Genomic DNA, 22,067 nt, shown 5'->3' on the forward strand with positions numbered 1-22,067 from the left:
CCGATATAAACATTAAACTGACAAATGTAAGAGAATATTATATATATTTTATCCAGCTGCGGTAGAATCGAAAAGCCTTGCGAATTTCAAGGCCGGACTCAAGTTTCTACATATAACCAATGATCATTGTTCTTCCCCTCCTTTTTGCAATGTCTCAACATTTTTGTGTGACTCAGAAGAGCCTTGGGGAGACATCAAAGCCGCAATTAAATTACGATTCGTTGAGCATGTGTTAATTAAACAGGAGCAACGTTTGGGGCCGGAGTCCTTGGAGTGCCCGGTGCGAGGGGACGCAGCTCTCAAAGGAATTGGTCACCCAAGGCGACTCCTCGCATGGAACTCGGTCTCATGGCATACACACACACGGGCGAGGGGGAAGCATTTGTTTTAGCCTGATTATGGTAACGGCTGCTGATGTTTCTGCAGACGACCAAAGGGAATTTCCATGTCATGCTTGTCAACTTAAATTATGGCCTGACCTTACCTTAAGCATTCAGCGAGCGAGTGTGTCGGAATGCCGCCTGCCACCGCCCACCACCCACCTCCCATCGACTGCCCCTCCTACTCAGCCCCTCCCACATCCTATACCCCGATCCATCTCATGTCAGGGAAAATATTTTTTGGTCGAGTGGCGGGTCTCTGCGAGTAACGCCGCAAAAGTGGAAGAGGAACTGACGTGCAACATGGAAATGCACTTTCCGCTTTTAATTGAAAAATTTCCTCCTTTTCGGTTCGGTTCGGTTCGCTGTTTTGTGTATTGTCATTTTGGGCTTTTTTAGACAGAAAGCGCAAAGTGAAGAAAGGAAACTATTTTTGTTCAGCCATTTTCCCATACATATGTGTTCTCTGTGCACAGATACCACGGCCGCATTAAAGTCAGTGCGAAATTCGCGACTAAGCCGGGATTGCCAGGGATTGACTCGACCATGAACGTTTTGGCAGGAGAGTGGAACAAAAAACATCAAGAACAAAAAATGTGGAACAAACTTGACTAGAGAGCGAAATAATTAAACATCAATTTGATGAGTTCAAAGCCAAAAAATTCAACAGCAAAAAGTAGAAAAAAATAAATTTCGAATGGGGTAAAAAATACCGCTCCAAACAGAAGCTGACCAACAATTGATTGTTTCTTATAAATATTCAATGCGCAAGAGAGTGCAAAAATCAATCGCTCTATGCAGCCAATTTTTTCGTGCTCCATGGATCGGAATATTTAATAAGTGAAAACGCACTGATTCCTGATGAAACTTTGTTGCGGTTTGACTGGCACAGATCAAACTCTGGAAAAAAAAACATGCAAAATGCATAAAAACGTTCAGTGAAGACTATTAAAAATTGTAAATAGCAAAGTTCTCTTGCTATTTGTTCTGCAAAAAAAAAGTGTGTTAAAAAGCTTTTTGTTTTAAGCATAATTGAATCAACTTTGACAGATTGCAGTTAAATCCTAAAAGCAGCTTTTAGTCGGAAAATAAATTAATAATTTACGAATAGACCTGCAGAAGAAATGCAGTCTTTAAGGACCAAAATCAACTATTCAAAATTGTTAATATTTAAACAGCTAGTAGTCTGAAAATATAAAAAATTATCCGCATATATCGAATGAAATCTATAAAGGAACACCAGTCTCAAAGAATCAAAAACTATTATCTAATAATGTTAATATTGGAACATACTAATTTCTGTGTTCTGATTTCAATTAAAACCTATTTAAACTCCGATTCCAAGCTAAAAGCATTATGTTTTACTAACCAATCGATTGGCAATTTTCCGGGAAAATTGTAATGGAAAAAGCAAATGAAATACGTTGCTATTCATTTTTATACTCGACCAAGATGTCACGGGCCTGTCTTGTCCATGGATGAAAATCGAAATTTGTTGTTCGTTTTTTCGGTTGCTGACTCCTGCAGGCATTGCTCGTTCGATGCCCGGATCCTGGACCCCATGGCTCGGCCGGAAAACGCGCACAAAAATCGAGAGCGTGGCCTCATCGCCAACGGGGAATCACCGCGGGCAATGGATTTCTCTAGGCCTGTGCTCCTCTGGTGGGTCGGTCCGGGTCGGTTCGGTTCGGGTCCATTGTCTGATGGCACGCTGATGACCCATTTGCCTTAACGCGCCGGCGATCAAAACTGCCAAAACAAAAGCCATCATCGTTAGACGAGGAATGGCATCGCATCTACAATGTATAGGGGATGGTCCGGGCATATTCCCTCGTTTATGGTAAACGCTTCGAATGCCGTTTAAAATCAATTTGAATGATGAACTGATGGCGGCCATTTCTCCGAGTATCTCACTTTGTGGCTCTGTTCCGGATGCTCGAGTCCATTCAACATCTATGTGTGTAGTAGGACATGGAGACAGTCAGTATAGTTGGTACCTCTAATGGCTGTATTAGATCTTAGGAACCTAGCCTTTAAGACCTGCATAATAATATAATATTCCTTTTTAGTCTGCTAATTCGTGGCTTTTTTTCCCTTATATTTTCCGCAGAGTTCATGCACAGCAGTGTGCGCTACATTGAGATGTCCAACACGCACCTGCAAAGCGTCGACGATGAGACCTTCCAGGGACTGCGTCTCAAGACGCTGAAGCTAATCGACAACGAACTGCAGGATATATCCGAGCGGAGCTTCAGGTGAGTGTCATGCGAGTGTGCGGCGTCATGATGGTGTCCTGGGCACAGCGCACCTGCCAGAGCCATGATGACAGGACAGTTGGCCGGCCTATTTGCATGACCCCTTTTTCCAGCTGGGCGGGAACGGGAGGATGTGTGTGTGTCTGTGAGTGCTTTGTATATTTTTACAACATAAACCTGCAAGTTGTAAAAAAGGCGTAAAATTAAGTTTAACAAAGCGAGGGCTTGGGGTGGGAAGCGCGACTGGGCGCGGTGTTTTCAGCGAAGCACTCAGGCTGAAAATGCAAGCGGGAAATGCAAACTCACACACGCAGCAGAAAAAATAAAAGTGGGTAAAAGGGAAAATGGGAAACTTTCAAGCGCTATTTGTTTGAGTGTAATTAATCACAAAAGCGGAGAAAGGGAGCAAGATGAGGAGAAAGAAAAAGGCAATTTTAAACGACTAACACCAAAAGGGGAAAAACTTTGCCAGAACAGGCATTTAAATCCAATAATAATGTAAATGTAAAATCAAATCACATTTTTTAATTGTAATTTAATCTACAGATACTAAAGTGTAAATGAATTTTAGTTTTAGAGGCGACAAAAAGAGTTTCTTTTAATTTCGATGTATCAATTTTTTCAGTTATTTTTATATAATTTAGTTTTTTATTTATAAAAATCAATTACTGGTAAAATAAATAAAGAATAAAAAAGAAATAATATTTTCCATGTCCCAGTCATTAAATTTTCAGTCAGTAGCTTGCGACACATAAAGGAATCGTTTCCGACCCTATAAATCATATATATTCTTGATCAGAATGAACAGACAAATCGATCTAAACATGTCTGGTTGAAAAATAACAATTCGAAATTTTGTCGAATTTTTCAAAATTTTAAAAGGGGTTACATCGTTAAATTTGTGAAAAATTGACAAAAAATTAATTTTTTTAAATTTAAGAACTTGGTATGCAGATTTGTTAGCACTATAAAAACTAGCACAGAAAAGTATTCTGAATTGAAATTAATGAATTTTTGGCTTAGTTATGACATATCAAGATCTTTGATTTTCCCAAAAAATTAGCATATAAAAATATCCATTTAATATATGAAGAATATTTATATTTTATGTTTTCGTATAGGGTATATATAGGTATATAAGTAAATAGTCAATGATATACTAAGGTCATATATAAGGCGAAAAAGTCAATAAAGAATAAAACATTTAAAAATAAAAATTGTATATAATATTTAACTGAGTTTTATTATCAATAAAACTGTCTAAAACTAATACAATTTGAAATTTTTGTAAACATTCAAGCCCAATATGATAATATTCCATTAAAAGACAATGCAAAAAAGCTTTCAAAATTGAGTTTAAGGCATCTTTGGCTTAGTTATAATCGATTTCACATTGGAAATCGTGATCATATTGAATACTGCTGATGGTGATGATGATGCTGATCTCTAGAAGAATTACCTCGTTTTTATACTTCGGAAATGGTTCCTAGCTGTCATCGTGAGAGAACTGTTGGTTGTATTAAGCACTTGATATTATTTCGTCAGTAATCGAACATTTCGAACATATTATTCGTCAGACATTTGACTGAGGATGCAACTTTTCTTTTTTTTTCCCATTCATTAAACTGTTTGGGGCTGTGTGTGTATGGGGCGGGAGACGACCGCATTTTTCAGCCTGCGCTGCTTTTTTATTGCTCTTCATCTTCTTATATGCTCTTTGTTGCCATGAAATGAAACGCGAAAATTTTTTAACGAGCACAAAGGATAACCAGAGTTGGGTTCACGCCCCTTAACCGCAGGCTCCCGCCTGCCGACACACTCGTTAAGCTGCTAAAGTTAAATGAATACCCACAGTTAACGGCCAACTGCACATGGCCAAGAAGAATGTGCGGGGAGGGAGGCAGCTAAAGATATACAGCTCACACACGATGACATTAAGAATTTAAATCAAACTAATTAATGCTCATAAAGCCGGTTAATGTGGTTAAAATCGGCCCCATTTCACATTTCCTTTATTTTTCAAATTTCCCATTTATACTCTTGCCTGAAAGAATCGTAATCGGAAAGGTTTATTTTGCATTTTGAGAATGAGGAAATGAACACTCCACTGAAGTGGCAAAAAATCTAAACTGTTTTAATTAAAATATTGCAATTTAAAACCTCAAATGAACTAAGGTATGGGTTTTACAGCTGGTAAAAAATACATTTGTTACATATAGGAAATGAGAAAATGTGTATTAATGAAATCTTGATGTTTCTCTGACAGAACTCTGCACAGAACTCAGTAAAATTCAGGGATATAGAGTTAAGTGCATTTTTAACTCATAATTATTTTGCCATATAACAAACAAATGTTCCTCTTGTTGTTTTCATATCTAGGCACAAAAATGGCATAAAAATGTCATGGTGCAAACCTCCTACAGATTCTGTATTACAGGACGAAATATATACATATTTTCGTAAAATGAAATCTCACGAAAAAGAACCCAAGTTCATATTGATTATGTACAGTTGTAATAAATATTGAAGTGCTTAGGCTATTAATAATTCATACTGTCACGTTGCTTAAATAAGGAGACATATTCTCTTGCCATTTTGCTTCGATTTGTTTGTTGTTCATTTCGTATTTGTTGTCCCTTTAAAGCTTGGTGGTCATGTATTTTATGAACAACTCACCTTGACATATATTCCCTAATGATTTCGTTAGCAGGTGAAAATTATGAAATAGTTGCGTGACTTGGAAAATTCACCAACAATTCTCCAAAGACAACAAAAACTATTTAAATAGTTCGATTGCAGTGTATAGATGCCATTGTGCATTTGTTCAAGTGTAATCAGTTGCGGTAGTCTTTTTGATGGCGTACACGTTTCCGCTTCCTTTGCCGTTCACAAGGAAAAGCGGCAACAACTACCGGTAAGTGGCAACCAAAAGAAACCGAAAGCCGTACAGAGAGGAGCGGAAATGAGCGTAAGGGAGCCACACGAATTCGGTTTGGCATTTGATTCTTCGTCGCAGAAACAACACAAGTCCGGTACCAAAACACAACACCAACTACATCAAGGACTACAAGGGAACACCGCTTTCCCCTGTAGTGGTCGCCGTTGTTGTTGTCAAGGGGCAGGGCGAAACTTGTGGTTTTCATAATTGAGGTCGCTGCCCCAAACTCTGGTTGGGTTTTCTCTTTGCAGTTTCCTAAATATGAACATTAGGGTGGACACTTTGGTGTCCCTTTCAGGAGACAAGAATAAAATTATATTCAACACTTTATTTGCAAAAGATAATTGACTTAGCTGACTTTATTTTATTATACTCAGGTTAAAGATTAAAAGATAAATAAATTACATATCTTAAGATTTAAGACAATATGAATTATTTAACATATGGCATAGTCCTAATCTAGATTTCTATCAACAAAACTTCACTGCATATACTTCTACTTAACTAAAATCTGTTATTTAAAAAGCATTATTTATCTCTGGTTACTTCTACGCTTTTAATAAGTTGCAATATCACTCTAATTTTGTATATATATCCTTCCAGGATATTATCTTTTTTAGCTTATTTATGAATGACATGAGTATACAAACTTGTTCTTCCGTAAGGCAGATACCTTTATAGTTTAATTTCACCTCCAACAAATATGAATAAGTTCTTAGTTAGACCTCTAAAAACCCCAAACAAGCCTGAAAGTTCTATACTAAACTAAGGTCCACTCTACACCATGTGTGTGTGTGTGTGTATTTGTGCGAGTTTGCGGTGCGGGTGTATAACTATTAATGGGGTCTAGAGAGGATGTGGAAACAGAAATACATGGGGAATGTGGCAGCGGGGGGAGGGAATGAAAGTGGAAAGTGGGAGTGAGGAGTGAGAAGGCGACTGGCAGCTGGGGTCGCCCGGGTCGCCGTTGCTACGCGTTAATTAAGTTTAAATATTTGTTTTCCGACTTGTGTGTAGGCCATGTCAAAAGGCAGGCAGCACGTCAATTTATATGAGCAGAGGAGCTGTCCCGGATGGTGGCGGGGGAAGGGGATCAGACCCAAGCGGAAACTGTTGATAGTTGCCGGCAAAAGTTTTAGTGAAAGTTTTAACCATTATATATTTTTGATAACTTGTCCCCCTACCGCTCGTGCGGAATGATTTAGATAATAATCGTAAAGGCATCTCTTTCACCATCGCCCTTCTCCTCTACTCTTGCTGCTCCACAGCACGATGACACACTCGCTAATGACACTGGATATATCAGGAAACAAGATGCAACAATTGCCACTGGAAGCGTTGCAGCGGTTACATTCCCTTTCAAGGCTTGTGGCTCAACGGTGAGTTAACCTATTTTATATAAATTTTAAGGATTTCCTGTTAGAAATTTTGTAAATTCAATTAAATACCTCTTCACTTTATTAACAAGAGACTTCAATTATTTTTCTGCACTCCCCTAGCAATCACATTACCACCTTGGATGGCAACTGGGATGCTCAGCTGGATACCCTCCGGTCACTGCATCTGTCGGACAACGACATCACGGAGGTGGCTCCAGGCGGCGGAGCTATCGAAGTTATCTCCCCGAATGACAACAGCTCTCAGCCCTCAAGCTTGGCGGCGGTACAGACGCGACTGGAGGCCAGCAATTCACTTTACCCACCATCACCCAGTTCCGGGGATCGCTCCTCCGGAGGCCGCCACTTTGAGCAGCTGCAGAAGCTACTCTGGCTGGATCTGTCGAATAATAGGATCTACCATGTGGCTGCCAACTATCTACCGAGATCCCTGGTGACCATGGATTTGTCTAGCAACCTCCTCACAGTGTTTCCCCAGCAATTGTTTGAGCAATTACCAGAGCTACGGATAGTCAGTCTGAGAGATAACTTGCTGCGGAGTGTGCAATGGAAAGAGCTTCAGGTGAAGCCATTGCGAATGCATCTTGAGCGGCTTGATCTCGGCCAGAACTGTATAGAGAGCCTGGAGTCTGATTACTTTCAGCACAACTATTCGGACGTGCACTTGAGGGCCCTGAACCTGGAGCAGAACTTTGTGACCCAGCTGCCGGAGGCAGTATTCAAGGCCACAGGTATAGCTCACCTGGTTTTATCCTTCAATGCGATTAGCCGCATACATCCAGCAGCCTTCGAAGGGCTAACCGAGACTCTGGAGTACTTGGACCTGGAGAGGAACCGTCTCACCACTGTGCCAGTGGCCATATCCGGGCTGCATCGACTGAAGTACCTCTACCTGACATCAAATCAGATCAGCCAACTCAGCAATCTTCCCTCGTATACGGAGAACTTGCGGGTGCTCAGTTTGAGTGGCAATAACTTCACCATGATCCCTGTTCTCGGCCTGAAGAACTACACCCAACTATCCTATTTGAATATGGGTTATAACTCCATTTCGGACATACCAGAGGGCATATTTGCAGTGGACTCGTGGGGCAGCAATTTGCAAACCATTTTGCTGCGCAATAATAAGATAACTCATCTCCACCTGGGATCATTTGCGGGACTGGACGAGATTCAGGAGATCAGCCTGAGTTTCAACGACATTACCATTCACCATCCTCTGGTGTTTGAGAATGTCTCGAGGACCCTGAAGATCTTAGAGCTCTCGTTTGCAGTATTTCCGGCTAGAAGCCTGGAGAGTCTCGACCCACTCGACGCCCTCTTGCCGCTCTCCCAGCTCATTTGGTTGGGACTGGATAACAACAATTTGAAGCAGGTCTCCAATGAGTCCTTTGCCCAGATGCGTGAACTGAGCTACATTAACCTGAGCTTCAACCAGCTAAAGACACTGCCTCGAGGACTCTTTCAGCCCGGTGTACACAGCCACCTGGTGGAAATCGATTTGTCTTACAATGCTTTAGAGCGCCTGGAGGCGCAAACATTTAACAACCTGGGGGACTTGCAAACACTGAACATTCAGTCTAACCGCCTGAGGACCATAGCCCGACATGCCTTTCACAATCTGGAGTTCCTGCGTTATCTGGACTTGTCCCACAACCGGCTGGTCAATATCTCCCATGGGGCCTTTACGGTGCTGCCCAATCTAGCCGCCTTGGACCTTATGCACAACCAGCTGTGTGCCCTGTCCCTGAAGTCCTTTCACTACGTTTCGAATACCACAACTCCTTTGCGCCTCAATGTGAGCCACAATCACATATCCAGCTTCGACGATGAACTGAGCAGCTACATGTACATCTACCAGCTGGACATCAGCCACAATCATGTGACGAAGTCAGACAGCTTTACGAACCTGGCCAACACGCTGCGGTTCCTGAACCTGGCCCATAACTTCCTAGGAGCTCTGCAGAGCCATGCCTTTGGGGACCTGGAGTTTCTGGAGATCCTTAACCTCGCCCACAACAATCTCACCTCGCTGAGGCGTCGCAGCTTCCAGGGACTGAACAGTTTGCAGGAACTAGACCTTAGCCACAACCAGCTGGACCAACTGCAAGTGGAGCAGTTCTCGAATCTGAGAAAGCTCCGGATTCTGCGAATCAATTCGAATCGCCTGAAGGCTCTGCCACGAGAGGTGTTCATGAACACCCGGCTGGAGTTCCTGGACATTGCCGACAATCAGTTGAGCGTGTGGCCAGTGCCAGCCTTCACGGACATCGGCTTCACCCTGCGCTCCATCCAGATGTCGCGCAACAATCTGGAGTACTTGGACGCCTCGATGTTCATCAACTCGCAGTTCCTGTACGATATCAGTCTGGCCCGCAATCGCATCACTATTCTGCCGGACAACACATTCAGCTTCCTGAACAATCTGACCAACCTGGACCTGTCACAGAATCCCCTGGTGACGACAAACCTGCGGGAGGTGTTCGTCCACACGCCCCGCCTCAGGAAGCTGTGCCTGCACCACATGGGCCTGTATGTGCTTCCGCCGCTAAAGCTCCCCCTCCTATCTTACCTGGACGTGAGTGGCAACTACCTGCAGGAGCTGTCGCCGCTTGGTTCACTGCGTCACCTGCGTCACGTCAATGTGTCGCACAACAAGCTGACGAATGCCAGCTGTGCGGCGGAGCACTTGCCGCCCTCCGTTCGAGTCCTGGACCTCGCCCACAACCCCCTGCGCCGCATAACCCTGCACGACCTGGCCAGTCTGCGACACCTGGCCGAGCTGAACATTCTGGACGTGAAAGTGGCAAACCCCCAGGCCTTCTCCAAGCTGCGATCGCTGCGTACCCTGCACGCCAGTTCCCATGCCAACCTTGGTGAAATCGTGTCCAGGATTCCAGGTCTGCAGCAGTTGAAAGTGCATTGCCTTGAGCCGAACATTGGGCCCCAGCTGCTGGCCAAGCTGGTGAACAACACCAAGCTCCGGCTGCTTGAGCTCTACGGCAGCAATGTGCAGACCATAGCTCCGGATGTATTCTCTGGACTCTCACATAACCTGCGCCTGCAGGTGAAGATCTCGCACACCCGCATCTCTGACCTGCCGCCGGGCATCTTCTACGACCTTCGCGAGGTACCGCATCTGTCCATCGACATCTCGCATAATCGCATCAACGCCCTGGCTGCAGATAGCTTCTATCCCAACAAGAGCTACTGGGATGCGGTGGGAACGCGCAGTATAATGGGCGGACTCATCACCTCGCACAATCCTTTAGAGTGTGAGTGCGGACTGGTCTGGTTCGGACACTGGCTGCGACGGTGGCTGCGGGAGTCCGCTCAGATCAAGGTCATCCAGAAGGATGACCTCAAGCGCATGGTTCAGGTGAGTTTAACCTCCTCTCTCTTACTGCACTTGAAACTCTTTAAAAATGTTTACAATCTTTGATTTCTCGGAAAAAGTTACCCCTATCGTTTGCCGATATGCGCGTAAGCTTTTATCAATTTTCATTTTTAAACTTTTCAACTTTCTGTCGTCCATTTCATTTTCTTTTCTATTCATATAACATTTCTTGGTAATAATCAGATCTTTTATAACATTTCTTAGCGCGCCCGTGCCAACACTTGCCACGACCCGACATCGGGTCGACACCTGCCCATCCTGGAGATCTTTCCGGAGGACCTCCTCTGCCAGGCGAGTGCGTTGAGCAGTTCGGGCCAACGGATCTTCCTGCTGTCCTTCGCCATGGCCCTGCTGTTGCCCATTCTGATGACCACGATGACCCTCTGATGTTGGCCCTGTTGGCCGGCAAAGTAAGTTGTGCTGGGAACTCAGCTCTGGGGCTAACTGCTGAAGATACTCAACTGCCTGTTTTTTGTATGATATGTACATATATAAATAATACCAACCTTACACTAATCGGTAGCTACGAATTTTTGGGATTTAGCTAATTGTGAGAGGCAGCCCCGTAACAATAAAGATAAAGTTAGTTGAAAGACAAGCAAATCGGTTTATGTCCACTCGTAACTTGTAAGTTTTATATAAATACATTAAATACATATACATATATATATTAAGTAGAGGGACAGGTCATGTCATGGGCAGGGATTTCCCTATCCATTCTGTTTATGATTTCATCGAAAACTCGCAAACTTCCAGCATGATGACAAATCTCCAAGTTCCCCTGTTCCATTGCATGACTGCATGTCTTGGCCAACATTTAAACGTAATTAATACAATTGATTACAAACACTGAACCATACACTCACCAGCGAACATATGATGATTCCTAATACACTCACACACACATTTAGAGCCTAGAAAACCAACACTTTCGCATATCCATAGATCAGCATAGAAAAGTAAGCTCTTAGTAATAATTTTTAAAAGGAAAAGTTGGCCAGCGAGACTATCGTTTTATTTTCCTTTAATTTTCCCACTTAGACAAGGCCAATAAGTACGTTAAATATAAATAAATATACCTATTGATAAATCCAGATATAAAGCGATATACACTAATAATATGAACAATTATGGGATAGTAATTAACAATTGGTTTTTAAACAAGAGTAGCGAAGAACATTGCACAACTAACAGCAAATCTAGGAAACAGTTCGTAACTTTGCGGGCACTCAATTTTTAAACAAACACACACACGCGCAGACATATATAAGTACATATCAGTTTGGCAAAAAATAAAAAATAAAAAAACGTAAAATAAAGAAAAACATAATCGTGTCATATGCAGAAGGGAGATGGAAGGATACACAACTCCAAGCAATTTAACTGAGAGGAATAAATTACACAATAAAAACGTCCCTGTTTTTTCGTTCATTACTCACCATTTTCCATTGGAATTTTTATATTTACCCTTTATATTCATTCGGTTACAACAATGACAATCGTGATACTAATTGTAGTTGTTTACACGACGATGATGCAAAATGCACAAGTAAAATAATAATAATAATGATATTGGATAAATAAACTATTCAATGAGACAAAGTGGGCAAATGAATTATGGCCACACAAACACAATGGAAAAGCTGCTGGTAATGCAACTTTTTTTTATCTAACCATTATTTCGTTTTATCCCATTAAAAAAAAAGAATAAACATACAAAAAAATATGGAAGCCCCAGATGGAATTTTTATCAAATATTATTGTATATATAGCAAATGGAATGGAATGGAATGTTCATTATGTTTATTCAAACCAGCCTTTGTTGTTGGTTTCTTTTTTTTATCGGTTTAATATACAGTGGCTAAAAAACAAAAAGAAATTAAAAAAGCCGGAGAAATTAAAGTAGTAAAAGAAAAATTGAAATGATTATCGAATACAAACGGAAAATTGAATATGAAATAAATATAAAAATGCTAGAAATATTAAACAATTGTGTTTGTGAATCGGTTTTATCTATCGCTTTAGATTAGATTTGACCACGGAGAGACCATATCCCTTCGCCCCGGACCCACGGGATTAGCCCCTCCATAAGGACTCGTTGTCAGGATGCCCCAGCTCCACATCCGGGGCCCCGCAGCTGTTGACCCTTTTACACATTTTAGTGTGAAACTTGACTCGGGGCAAAATAAGTTGCGGTAAATTATGGTAGGGAGACGCGCTTGCCTCAGGTGGCACATGCTCCCTCGGATCTTTCCCTTCCTGAATCTCTCCTCACCTGGCGCAATAAAAACAGAAGCAGAAGGGCCCGTGGACGAGGAAACCAGAGGAGTTGCAGGAGCTGCCCGGCCAGGCCATAATTGGATTATCGGCACTCCAAAGTGTTCCAATGAGTGCATTCTTTTGCAACCAGATCCAGTTTGTGCGGGCCAGAATGACGTGTTGCTTGGCAGCTGCAATCCGTGGATACTCTTTGTCCTTAATTGAATGAATATTTCAGTAGAGCACCGGAGGCCTTGGCATTTCTGTAGTTAGTACTTTGAGCTGACAAGCTTTTACGCGAAGTCGAAACATCGAAATAAACTCAATTGTAGGTACAAAACTAATTTTATTTCTCACTCGATAAATATTTATAAAATATTTTTTTATTTCAAGTAATTAAAGAAGTTTTTATACTGTGAAAAAATAATTAAAACCCTCATTAAGGGTTAGGTATACATTTATTGAACCATGTCCAAATATAAATGAATAAAAAGAAGAACCAATGAGATATGGTTATTGTAAAAAATACCTTTCAAATTAATTAAAGTCACAGCTGAAATATCTTGAATGCATATTCACACTGGCCGAGAAAAGTTCTTATAAATAATGCCAACTTTTGCTGCTCTTTTAAGGGTATTCTGAGGCTCGGCAAGCCGGATTCCCTTTTCAGCTTGTGTTCACATCCTTCTTGTGTGAGTGCGTGTCCTTTTTTTTAGGGGATAACTGAAACCTTTCAGCGCTTTTAAGGCTTTTCTCAGCGACCCCTACCTACCGGTGCAGGAGTGTGGTCGCGAATCCTGTCCGTGCGGTCGTACTTGTTGTTCCTGCGGAGTCCTTTATGCGGCCCGACTTCCCACGCCGGAGATTGCATGTCGATGCGACTTAATTGCATTTCAGACAGCCCTGCCGACGAGCTGTTTGCCCGTGGCCGGGTTTTGGAAATCCCCCCATCTCACATACGCCTTTCCCAGGTCCTTCTCCATTCCTTGTTCCTCATCCCTTTGCCGTTTTCCGTGTTGGGCGGAAGGAAACGGCACTAAGTACAAGTTGTCGGTGGGCCTGCAGCTACAGTTGCAACAGCCCCTGCCCCTAAAGGGAGCTCCAACAGTTGCGACACAACAAAAAAAATAAGAAGTAAAAGTAACTTCTCCAATTAATGAAGAAGTAAGTGAAGTCAGGTAAGTATTAATGTTTCTTACATACGCAGTAAATGGGTACTAAAAGAGCTTAAAAGAAAAGGTTTACTACTTTAAAACACATTTCAAATCTTGGAAATAGAAAATAATTTACATTTTGTACCCCTCTTATATATAATATTTTAAACTTATGTAGAATTTCAATAAAAGCTTTTCTTCTGGTGTTCACATACTGGTATACTGATGTTCCTAGTACCCTTAACCAGTATCGATATGGCTGCAGCCATACATCCGGCGAAAGTAAACGAAAGTGAGCAGCTCAGGGAGCGCCATTAGGAGTTTTGCTGCAATTTAATAGCCAACAAGGAGCTGGGGCCCCCAAAAACTAAACGTTACGTTTGCCTTGCAGGTATGTTGCCACACGTGGCAGACGAGAGCCAAGGGGGTTAGCTGGGCACTCCAGGCTGTCAAAGCCGGCGACGGGCAGGTAAATCCAAATCCACCAAACCAGCAATCCACCAATTTGCCTGGCCCTCGCCGCCACTCACCATTACTAATGCAGATATGCCAACTATCGGGGAGAGTGCCGAGGGGCAGGAGCAGGGGGTGTCCTAGATGGGATGGTAGTAATGGCAGAAACCGCCGACAAATCTGCTGCATTGCCCCACACACATACACACACACACACATAGTCCCCTTTCTCCTCCCCCGAACTTCAATCTAGTGGAGAACGCTTCCCGTCGCGCCAGCAGGCAAACTAACAGAGTGCTTATTTTAACGAAGTTACAACAACTTTTGCAATACAAACAGTAATGCCGGGGCAGATTCACACTCGGCACAACAGCCCTAGCAGCCAGGATACACAGATACCAATGCAGGACCAGGATCAGGAGCAGGAGCAAAGGCAAACGAAGATACACATCCGTGTGCATTTGCAGGGCAGCTAGCTGCTCCTGAAAGTATGCAACAGCATTGGAAATTGCAAACAACAAAATGAAAATGTTATTTAATTGACGAAATTCAGATACTCTTAAACAATAAGTTATTATTGTGAACAATAATTTATGTATCACATTTTATGATCAATTTAATGATAATTAAATATGTCATTTAATTATCTCTCTTTAAGGTAGCTTTTACTTTAATCTACGTTTGTAATGATTAAGCAAATAATAACTTTTTGTAGCTCTAGTCATTCTCGAGTATGAGTTCTGTTCTGTTTAAGGCAGTATATATAATAGTTTGAGTGCTGAAGGCCGAATGATATCGAAATTATCGGATGAGTTCCCGTGATTGTACGAAAAACCTCCTGCTCTTGTCTTATATGAGTGATCATAAATATATTGCAGTCTCGATTTATTAATATGACTAGACCTCAACTTGTCAAAAATTTTGATATAGAATTATGTGTAAGATAGTAATTAGCAGAAGTTCTATATTTCCTCTCCTCTTTTCTAATTTAAATTTTGTTTTAAATCCAAATTAAGCTGAAATTTGTCGATCTTGCAGCAAAAACAGCATGGAAAGTATAAAGCACTCTGAATTTACCCCCGATGCAAGGTATATAGCAACCCTTCAGACATTCAGGGAAATAAACCTGGAACTAGGACCGGGAAAGAGCATTTAAAAAATGAATCCAAAGTATGTTTTGCTCTATTCCAGTGCCGTTGGAGTGCTGGCTAGGGCCAAATGCAGCCATACTCTCATATACTGTGGAGAATGGGGCGGGGAATTGGCGCTGTGCACCACTAGAAACTTTACGACATGCAAAAATTGTGAGCAGAGAGCGGATATAATTGTCGGTCTTCTCGTAACTTTGCCGTGGGGAGCAGATTAGTTGATTTGTACACAGGCAGGCCCAGGCCCAGTAACAGGAACAGGAACAGACACAGACAGGGCGGGATAGCTTCCATATGCTGACTATGTGTGAGTGTGGACCGAACCGCACGGAAGAGTAAAACGAATCCTTTTAACCAAATGATATGCACTGAACAATTGTTCACTACTGCAGTTTTTTTTCCTCTTCCTCTCGGCGTATCTGTGTGTTTGGTGTATCTGGTGTTTAGGTGGCCCTATGTGTGTGTGTGTGTATAAGCGCTTGACCAAATGTGGGGCAGTAAGGAACAGTGTGTGTTGCTGCACTGGGCATTGCTCTAACTTTTCCACCACATCGCAATTTAATTTTATAGTCGAAAACACACAGAGCAGCGGTTGCGCTGGGCTTCCACAAGGATCCGCCGTCATCAGATGAACATCCCGCTCCCACACACTCTGATGTCCCTCGTCCGATTTATGGTTATTTGGGAGTGGAGGGAATCAAAACTAAATCATAAACGATTAGCTCGCTGCTCGACTACACTGATTAAAGCCAATGTGGATGGAGTCCAAGGAGTGCGGCCACCTCAACGATTCACCCGCTGGGACCTGGCCCTGGCCGATGGTTCTGGCTCAAATCAGTTGGCAGAGCATACATGACTGAGCAATGCAGATGAATCGAAGAGGGGCGCCGTGTGAGCCCGGCACAAAGAGATGAAAGGAGGCAAAAGTGGATGGGTTCCGAGATGGAAAGATGGTAGGAAGTGAAGAGCAGTACCTTGATGTTGATGTTGGCGGGGCCCGGAGCAAGGAGCAGCGGTCAGAGGTGACTCTGGGAAGACCAGAGAGCAATGATGTGATTTCTGAGTGGTAAATTCCGCCGTTGATTCAAAGAGGGGGCCATTTAAGGTGAAAATTAAATCACAGTTTCTGTGATGTGTGTGTGTGTGTGTTTCTGCTTCAGAGATTTATTAAAACACATATGGAAAGGAAATGTAAAGCCATCGAATGGGTCAGCCAAAGACCATATAATAATAAGATAAAAAACTCTGGAGCAAGCACGATTCTATTCAAAAAAGATACTTATAACTTCTTATAACTTAAGCTATAATTGTCATATATTTACTTTTTCATCCTTCTTTCCATTTTGACATCGATAATGTTTCCCAGACTCAATAATCACTGCAACTGCAACCTAAACACATCGGTGGCAACCAATCCCACAATCCCAACATCCGGATCCATGGCTCAATTTACAGGCCCATGAGCACTTGCCAATGCACGTTGCTTAGTTTAATTTCAGAGCTAATCAAGTACCTGGGCCAGATATGCATATGCCGGTGCACTTTCCCCTACATCCTGGTTATCCTGTGCCATCACGGTGGCAACGGTGCGACGAGCGCTTCCAATTTCGTGAGCCCTCCTCAGGTTCGGGTTTTGTGTGGCGCAAACAGCAATAATATCGACTGCTCCGAGAGTCCGATTCCCGACTCACACCTCATGTGCACTGGCAGACTATAGCCATCGGTCCTTCGGTGATTCGGTGCTTCCGAACCTCAGAGCGGTGCCCGCCCACGAAATGACCAACCAGCTTGCTGCTCATTGAAATGGAATCTAATCGGCTTTTGATTTTACAAGTCCTTTTCGCAAAGTTTGCCGGTGGCTGCCGGCTCTCCCTATCGATGTGTGTATTACTAACACATATACAAATGTATATGTATATGTATATATGCCTGCAGATATACTCACAGATGGTGGGGCAGTAGTATCTGGACTCCCCCTCCTGGCCTCCCCTTTGCGGGTTGCCATTTGCACTCGGCATAAGTATGCAATATCCGTTTCCGTTCGTTACGTTTGTTACCAAGGCTCGAACTTGAGCCCAGACGGATTGAGATGCCAGGAGGGGCGGGCAGGGTCGCGGCGAGTGGAGAGTCCTTCCAGTGGCATCCACTTTGACTTGGCAGGTGCCAACAAACCAGGCAACGGGGCTTATTGTAATAAGCATGAGTCAAAGTGCAATTTCTTTAGAAAGTTCTACAGCAACAAAAATACACGAAGCGAGGGCCACTCGACGGTTTGTCAAGTGCGGAGGAGCCTTCACATATCGTTACGCACATAAAGCAAAAGGTTCTTGGCAACACTCTTCGGGCCTTTGAGAATATTTTTAATATCCTAGAGGATTTATTTCATTTCTGGGAATGTTTAAATTTAGAATTTTGTAAAATATTTTCATTCATTTTAAGGCTTTTTTAGGAGCTTAAAATAGGTATAAAAAATTGATGATCAAAAATAATTCATTGAAAATTTGAAAATAAAACTACTTAGGGATATATTTATATAAAAAGTTATTGTGTTTAAAGTGTTAATTTTGAAGCTCATTTAAAGTCTGCTGAAGGTACCTATACTTTGATATATTAGACAGATAAATCAGACATTTTAGAGTTGCAGCAGATGGTACATATATGCTTTTAACAAACATTACTTTACAAATTTGTATTTTTTCCTACAATTTGTATACCCTTGAAGGGTATTATAATTTTAGTCAAAAGCAAGGAATGCAGTGAAGGAGTCATTTCCGACCCTATAAATTATATATATTTTTGATCAGCATCAATAGCCCAATCGATCTATGTCCGGTTGAACAAAAAAAAAAAGTAATTTTTTTCGATTTTTGCAAAAAACGATAAGGGGTTACATCATTAAAATTGTCAAAAATCGACAAAAATGTTAACTTTATTAACATTCTTAATCAAGTATGCAGTTTTATTGCCCTAATAAATACTAGCATAGGAAAGGTTTGCGAATTGAAATTAATTCATTTTTGGCTTACTTATGAATTTTTACAAATTTATTGATAAAATTGTCATATAAAATTGTTCCCATTAAATTGCGTGTACTCCGTGGTAGCATGGATTTATCTAGTAATATACATATCAATTATTTTAAAGGAAGCTCTTAAAAATTTATGTAATTAATACATTAAAATATTACACTACCTGCCGTTAGTCCCTGATCGCCGACTCACGTTTGGTTCCCACATGAAGAAAAAAATATAACAATCATTCTGGGCCCAATTCTTTTCTCTGAAGCAATAAACAGCTTAAAGTCCTTTAGAAATTCAAATAAGTAAATACTGATTGATGGTAGGTATATAATAAATGTAGGTATGTATAAAATTTTGATACCAACCCTTTACATTACCACAAATGCGAATAATTTTTCAAGCTACCCACATGACTCTCGCCCATCTATAGATGCAGACACACACAAATTGCATCTTTGAGATGCTTTGGCAGAGCTTAAGCCTTTTTTGGCCTATGGCACCAAATAATGTCCAGGAAGTGATAATATCAAGCTCTCGAAAGCACTCGAAATGCGCCCCAGCGAAGTCCTTTCCCTCCTGCTGCTGCTCGTCCTGCTGCCCCCTAACACTCGCACTTTTCTCGCTGTGCATTCAATTGGAAGCTCTAAAGCTCTCTTGATGTGCGAGGGGTGTGTGATGTGTGTGAGATGTGTGTGTGTAGGAGCATGGTGTCTGTGCCTTTGCCGCCTTTAAGCAGCTTCGTCCTCGCTTTATCGTACATCAGACATTTTATTATGCCACGACTGCTTCCCATTCATCCCACCGAAGGCTGACACCCATCCATGACCCCGGAGCAGCATTCCCCCTGCCGCTTGCCGGCATCGCAATGCCAATTGCAAAACGGAAATTGCCGTCTGTCTGGCTTGATTTGCTGACCTGCCTTCAGTTTATTACGCCAAGTGATTTGCTGATTGATTTGTCACCTCTTGACCCCGACCCGAGTTTGACTCGTGCAAGTGAAGTGCCACACAGAGAGGACTCTGAATTACGTTACTCTCAACCCCCTGCGGCAGCTGCAGGCATCACTCACTGCATAGTTTGGCGATGGCGGTGGGCCGCAAAACTAGTTAACGCAGTGCCAATTAATATTTAATTGCTTTGCCATATAATTACGTAAAAACATTAAAATATCTCTTATTTATTAGGGAAACGAGTCGCAGCAGCAGTAGCAGCATCAGTCGAGGGATCCGGAGCCAAAAGTTGAGCTTCAGCATCAGCTCCCTCTCGTTTCCCTCTGTTTTATTTTCGTTAAACAGTGGTAGCATTTCGGTGGCAGTTCCACACCGTCCCCAGTCCTGCCCTACGCTGCCTCCTGCCATCTGGTATGCATTATACATTAATTATTTAAAATGTCAGAGTAGCAGCTAGGCAGAAAGATGATGAGAATGGAACCAGAGTGGACCGGCGAGACGGAGCGGCAGTGGCAGTGGTGGAGAATAATATTAGTGGGCGAATGGCAGTTGGAATAACAAAGTGATGTTTCGGCTAAAATCTGAAAATGTTTCATCACAATTTGGTTTTATTTCAGCACAATTTATTTCAGTTTTATTTTATGTAAATATCTGTTTTCGTATGAATTTATATTGCGTGATATTTTCTGACATTTAAGCAGAATAAAGCTATTTATGAGGATGTTTTCACTTTTGCTATTTATTTAATTTTATAAATATACTATTTATTAGTTTATAGAGTAGTTTTATTCTTCATATTTATATATATTGTCATATGCTACACTTTAAATCACCAAAGAGACAGCTCTGACAACTCCAGTGCATGTGAGTTTTAACGCTAGCTGAAAATTAAGTTGGTGTAAACGGGGCTTGGAGGAGTCGTCGTCCTGCGATGAGGACCTGGAGTTTGCCAGCGACTGTATCAACTTTTCTAACTATATAAATATGCACATGGACTGACTGGCTAAGCTTTGGGGGGGAAGGGCCCAGCAGTTGACACCGGAACAATGACAAGGACGACAGGTATCGGATACATGTGGGCTTCCGCTTTCTCTGTCTTTCGGATGCTGGGATTCTGGGCTCGGGGCTGGGCTTACTCAGGTAAAGTCCAGACAATCTCTGGTGCTGGTGCTGGTGCTGGCTCTGGCTCTGGCCCTGCCTCTTCATAACCCGAACGAAATGAGGTTAATTAATGAATTGTTAATATCATTTGGACCGACCACACGTCGCCACATTCGCCGTAGCTCCCTGCTCCTCAGACTGTGCAAACAGTTTTCTGCAGCGATCCCACTCTGAGCCTTGCCTTGGCAGCTGCAACATAATATTATTATGAGGTGAACCTGCGAATGGGGATGGGGTCGGGTTTCGGAAAGGGGGCTGTTTTTTCTGCCTGAGCGCCAGCTGGTGCAATCCAATTTCCAGCTCGAACAATGTGAGTGTGTAGTGTGTGCGGCGGTGCTTTATTATTTTAGCAGCACATGTCTACACACACAGCGGCGTAGTCGTGTGCAGCTCATTATTATTAAAATTTGTAGAATTTTTGGGTTGCAACTAAGCTGCATATAAATTTAGCTGCTTGCCTTCCGCCGCACACCGAACCCGAGTTGTGTTAAAAGATGCCAGGACCAAGACCACCTCTACTCCCCCCGCTGCATAATTCAAAGGCGCAACCGCAACTTGACAATTTGCTTGCAGCATGTGGAAAGCGCCAAAGCAGGAAAAGGAAAAGCGGCAGCTGCTCCAGCTCCAGCTCCACCTCGAGCTCCTGCTCCTGCTCCTGCTCCTGCTCCTGCTCCAGGGAAAGTCGCTAAAGATTTTCGGTGCTTTTTCATACACATAACTCTGTGAAAAAGTTGGGCAAATTTTCCACCCCTCTTAAACGTGGTGACGTGGGTGGGAGCTGCCTGCCGAGTGGATTATGGTGGCAGCTCTGGTGCAAAACTTAATGGGCTGGCAATCTATTTTTAAGAAGCACATTGTTCCCCGAATATTGATACCGCAGAGAGTATGTTTTCTTAGGAGATTAGTTGAAGCCGAGTTGATGTGTTTCTTCCGAATTTCTCCGAAACTCGTTCTAAGGCGAAAACCAAACGAAAAACAGTTTCAAATCAAACAAAACTTGTTACTCGGTATATTGAAATTTGATCTGTATTAAAATGTTGGGGTTTTAATAGCAGAACCACACATACAAAATGGATTTTATCATATGGGAATGCACAATTGGAACTGCACTTGTCAGCGGCCTTTTTACTCGCATTTCAGTTAAACCAAAATTGCCGGGGGAATTCTTGCTGAAAATCTGCACAAATTTGTTAGCACATTTGTTTTATTATGTAGCTCCCAAAGCCATTAAATTGGTTCGAAATTGCAACGAGCAATGGTCGAAATCTGTTCAATTTTTGTTATTTGTTTATCAAACTGAAATTAAATATTAAAATTGTTCTCTCAACTGGTTTAAAGAGCTAATAATCGGGCACTGACACTAAAGCTTATTAAATATATATTTCAAAACGAGAATTTGTATTTTGGTTTAGTCGAGTTTTATCCTTCTCATAGCTAAAGTTATTAATAGCTTTATGACTTAAAAGTCTAACAATTTATACTTCTTTAATTTAACTGACGAAGAAAGTATAATAAAGTGTAAAGTTTTAATCACTGATTTGGGAAAGGACCCACA

At 42.1% G+C, this 22,067-nt stretch overlaps 1 protein-coding gene across 2 annotated transcripts in view; it reads left to right on the forward strand.

Moving 5' to 3' along the window:
* The window catches only part of LOC110185980 (uncharacterized), a 40,375-nt gene extending 28,021 nt beyond the window's left edge, over nucleotides 1-12,354 (forward strand). The window contains exons 3-7 of one of the 2 annotated variants that reach the window (XM_020955003.2): nucleotides 2,491-2,635; nucleotides 6,842-6,952; nucleotides 7,073-10,349; nucleotides 10,427-10,453; nucleotides 10,572-12,354. In XM_020955003.2, coding sequence (XP_020810662.2) covers nucleotides 2,491-2,635; nucleotides 6,842-6,952; nucleotides 7,073-10,349; nucleotides 10,427-10,453; nucleotides 10,572-10,754 — 3,743 coding nt within the window. In that variant the 3' untranslated portion in view covers nucleotides 10,755-12,354. The remainder of the gene's footprint in view (nucleotides 1-2,490; nucleotides 2,636-6,841; nucleotides 6,953-7,072; nucleotides 10,350-10,426; nucleotides 10,454-10,571) is intronic. The other variant, XM_020955004.2, reaches the window with a different exon arrangement.
* The last annotated feature ends 9,713 nt before the right edge of the window (nucleotides 12,355-22,067 follow it).

Source organism: Drosophila serrata, unplaced genomic scaffold (genome assembly GCF_035046125.1).
Source record: "Drosophila serrata isolate PLE 108 unplaced genomic scaffold, ASM3504612v1 contig_100, whole genome shotgun sequence".
NCBI lineage: Eukaryota > Metazoa > Arthropoda > Insecta > Diptera > Drosophilidae > Drosophila > Drosophila serrata.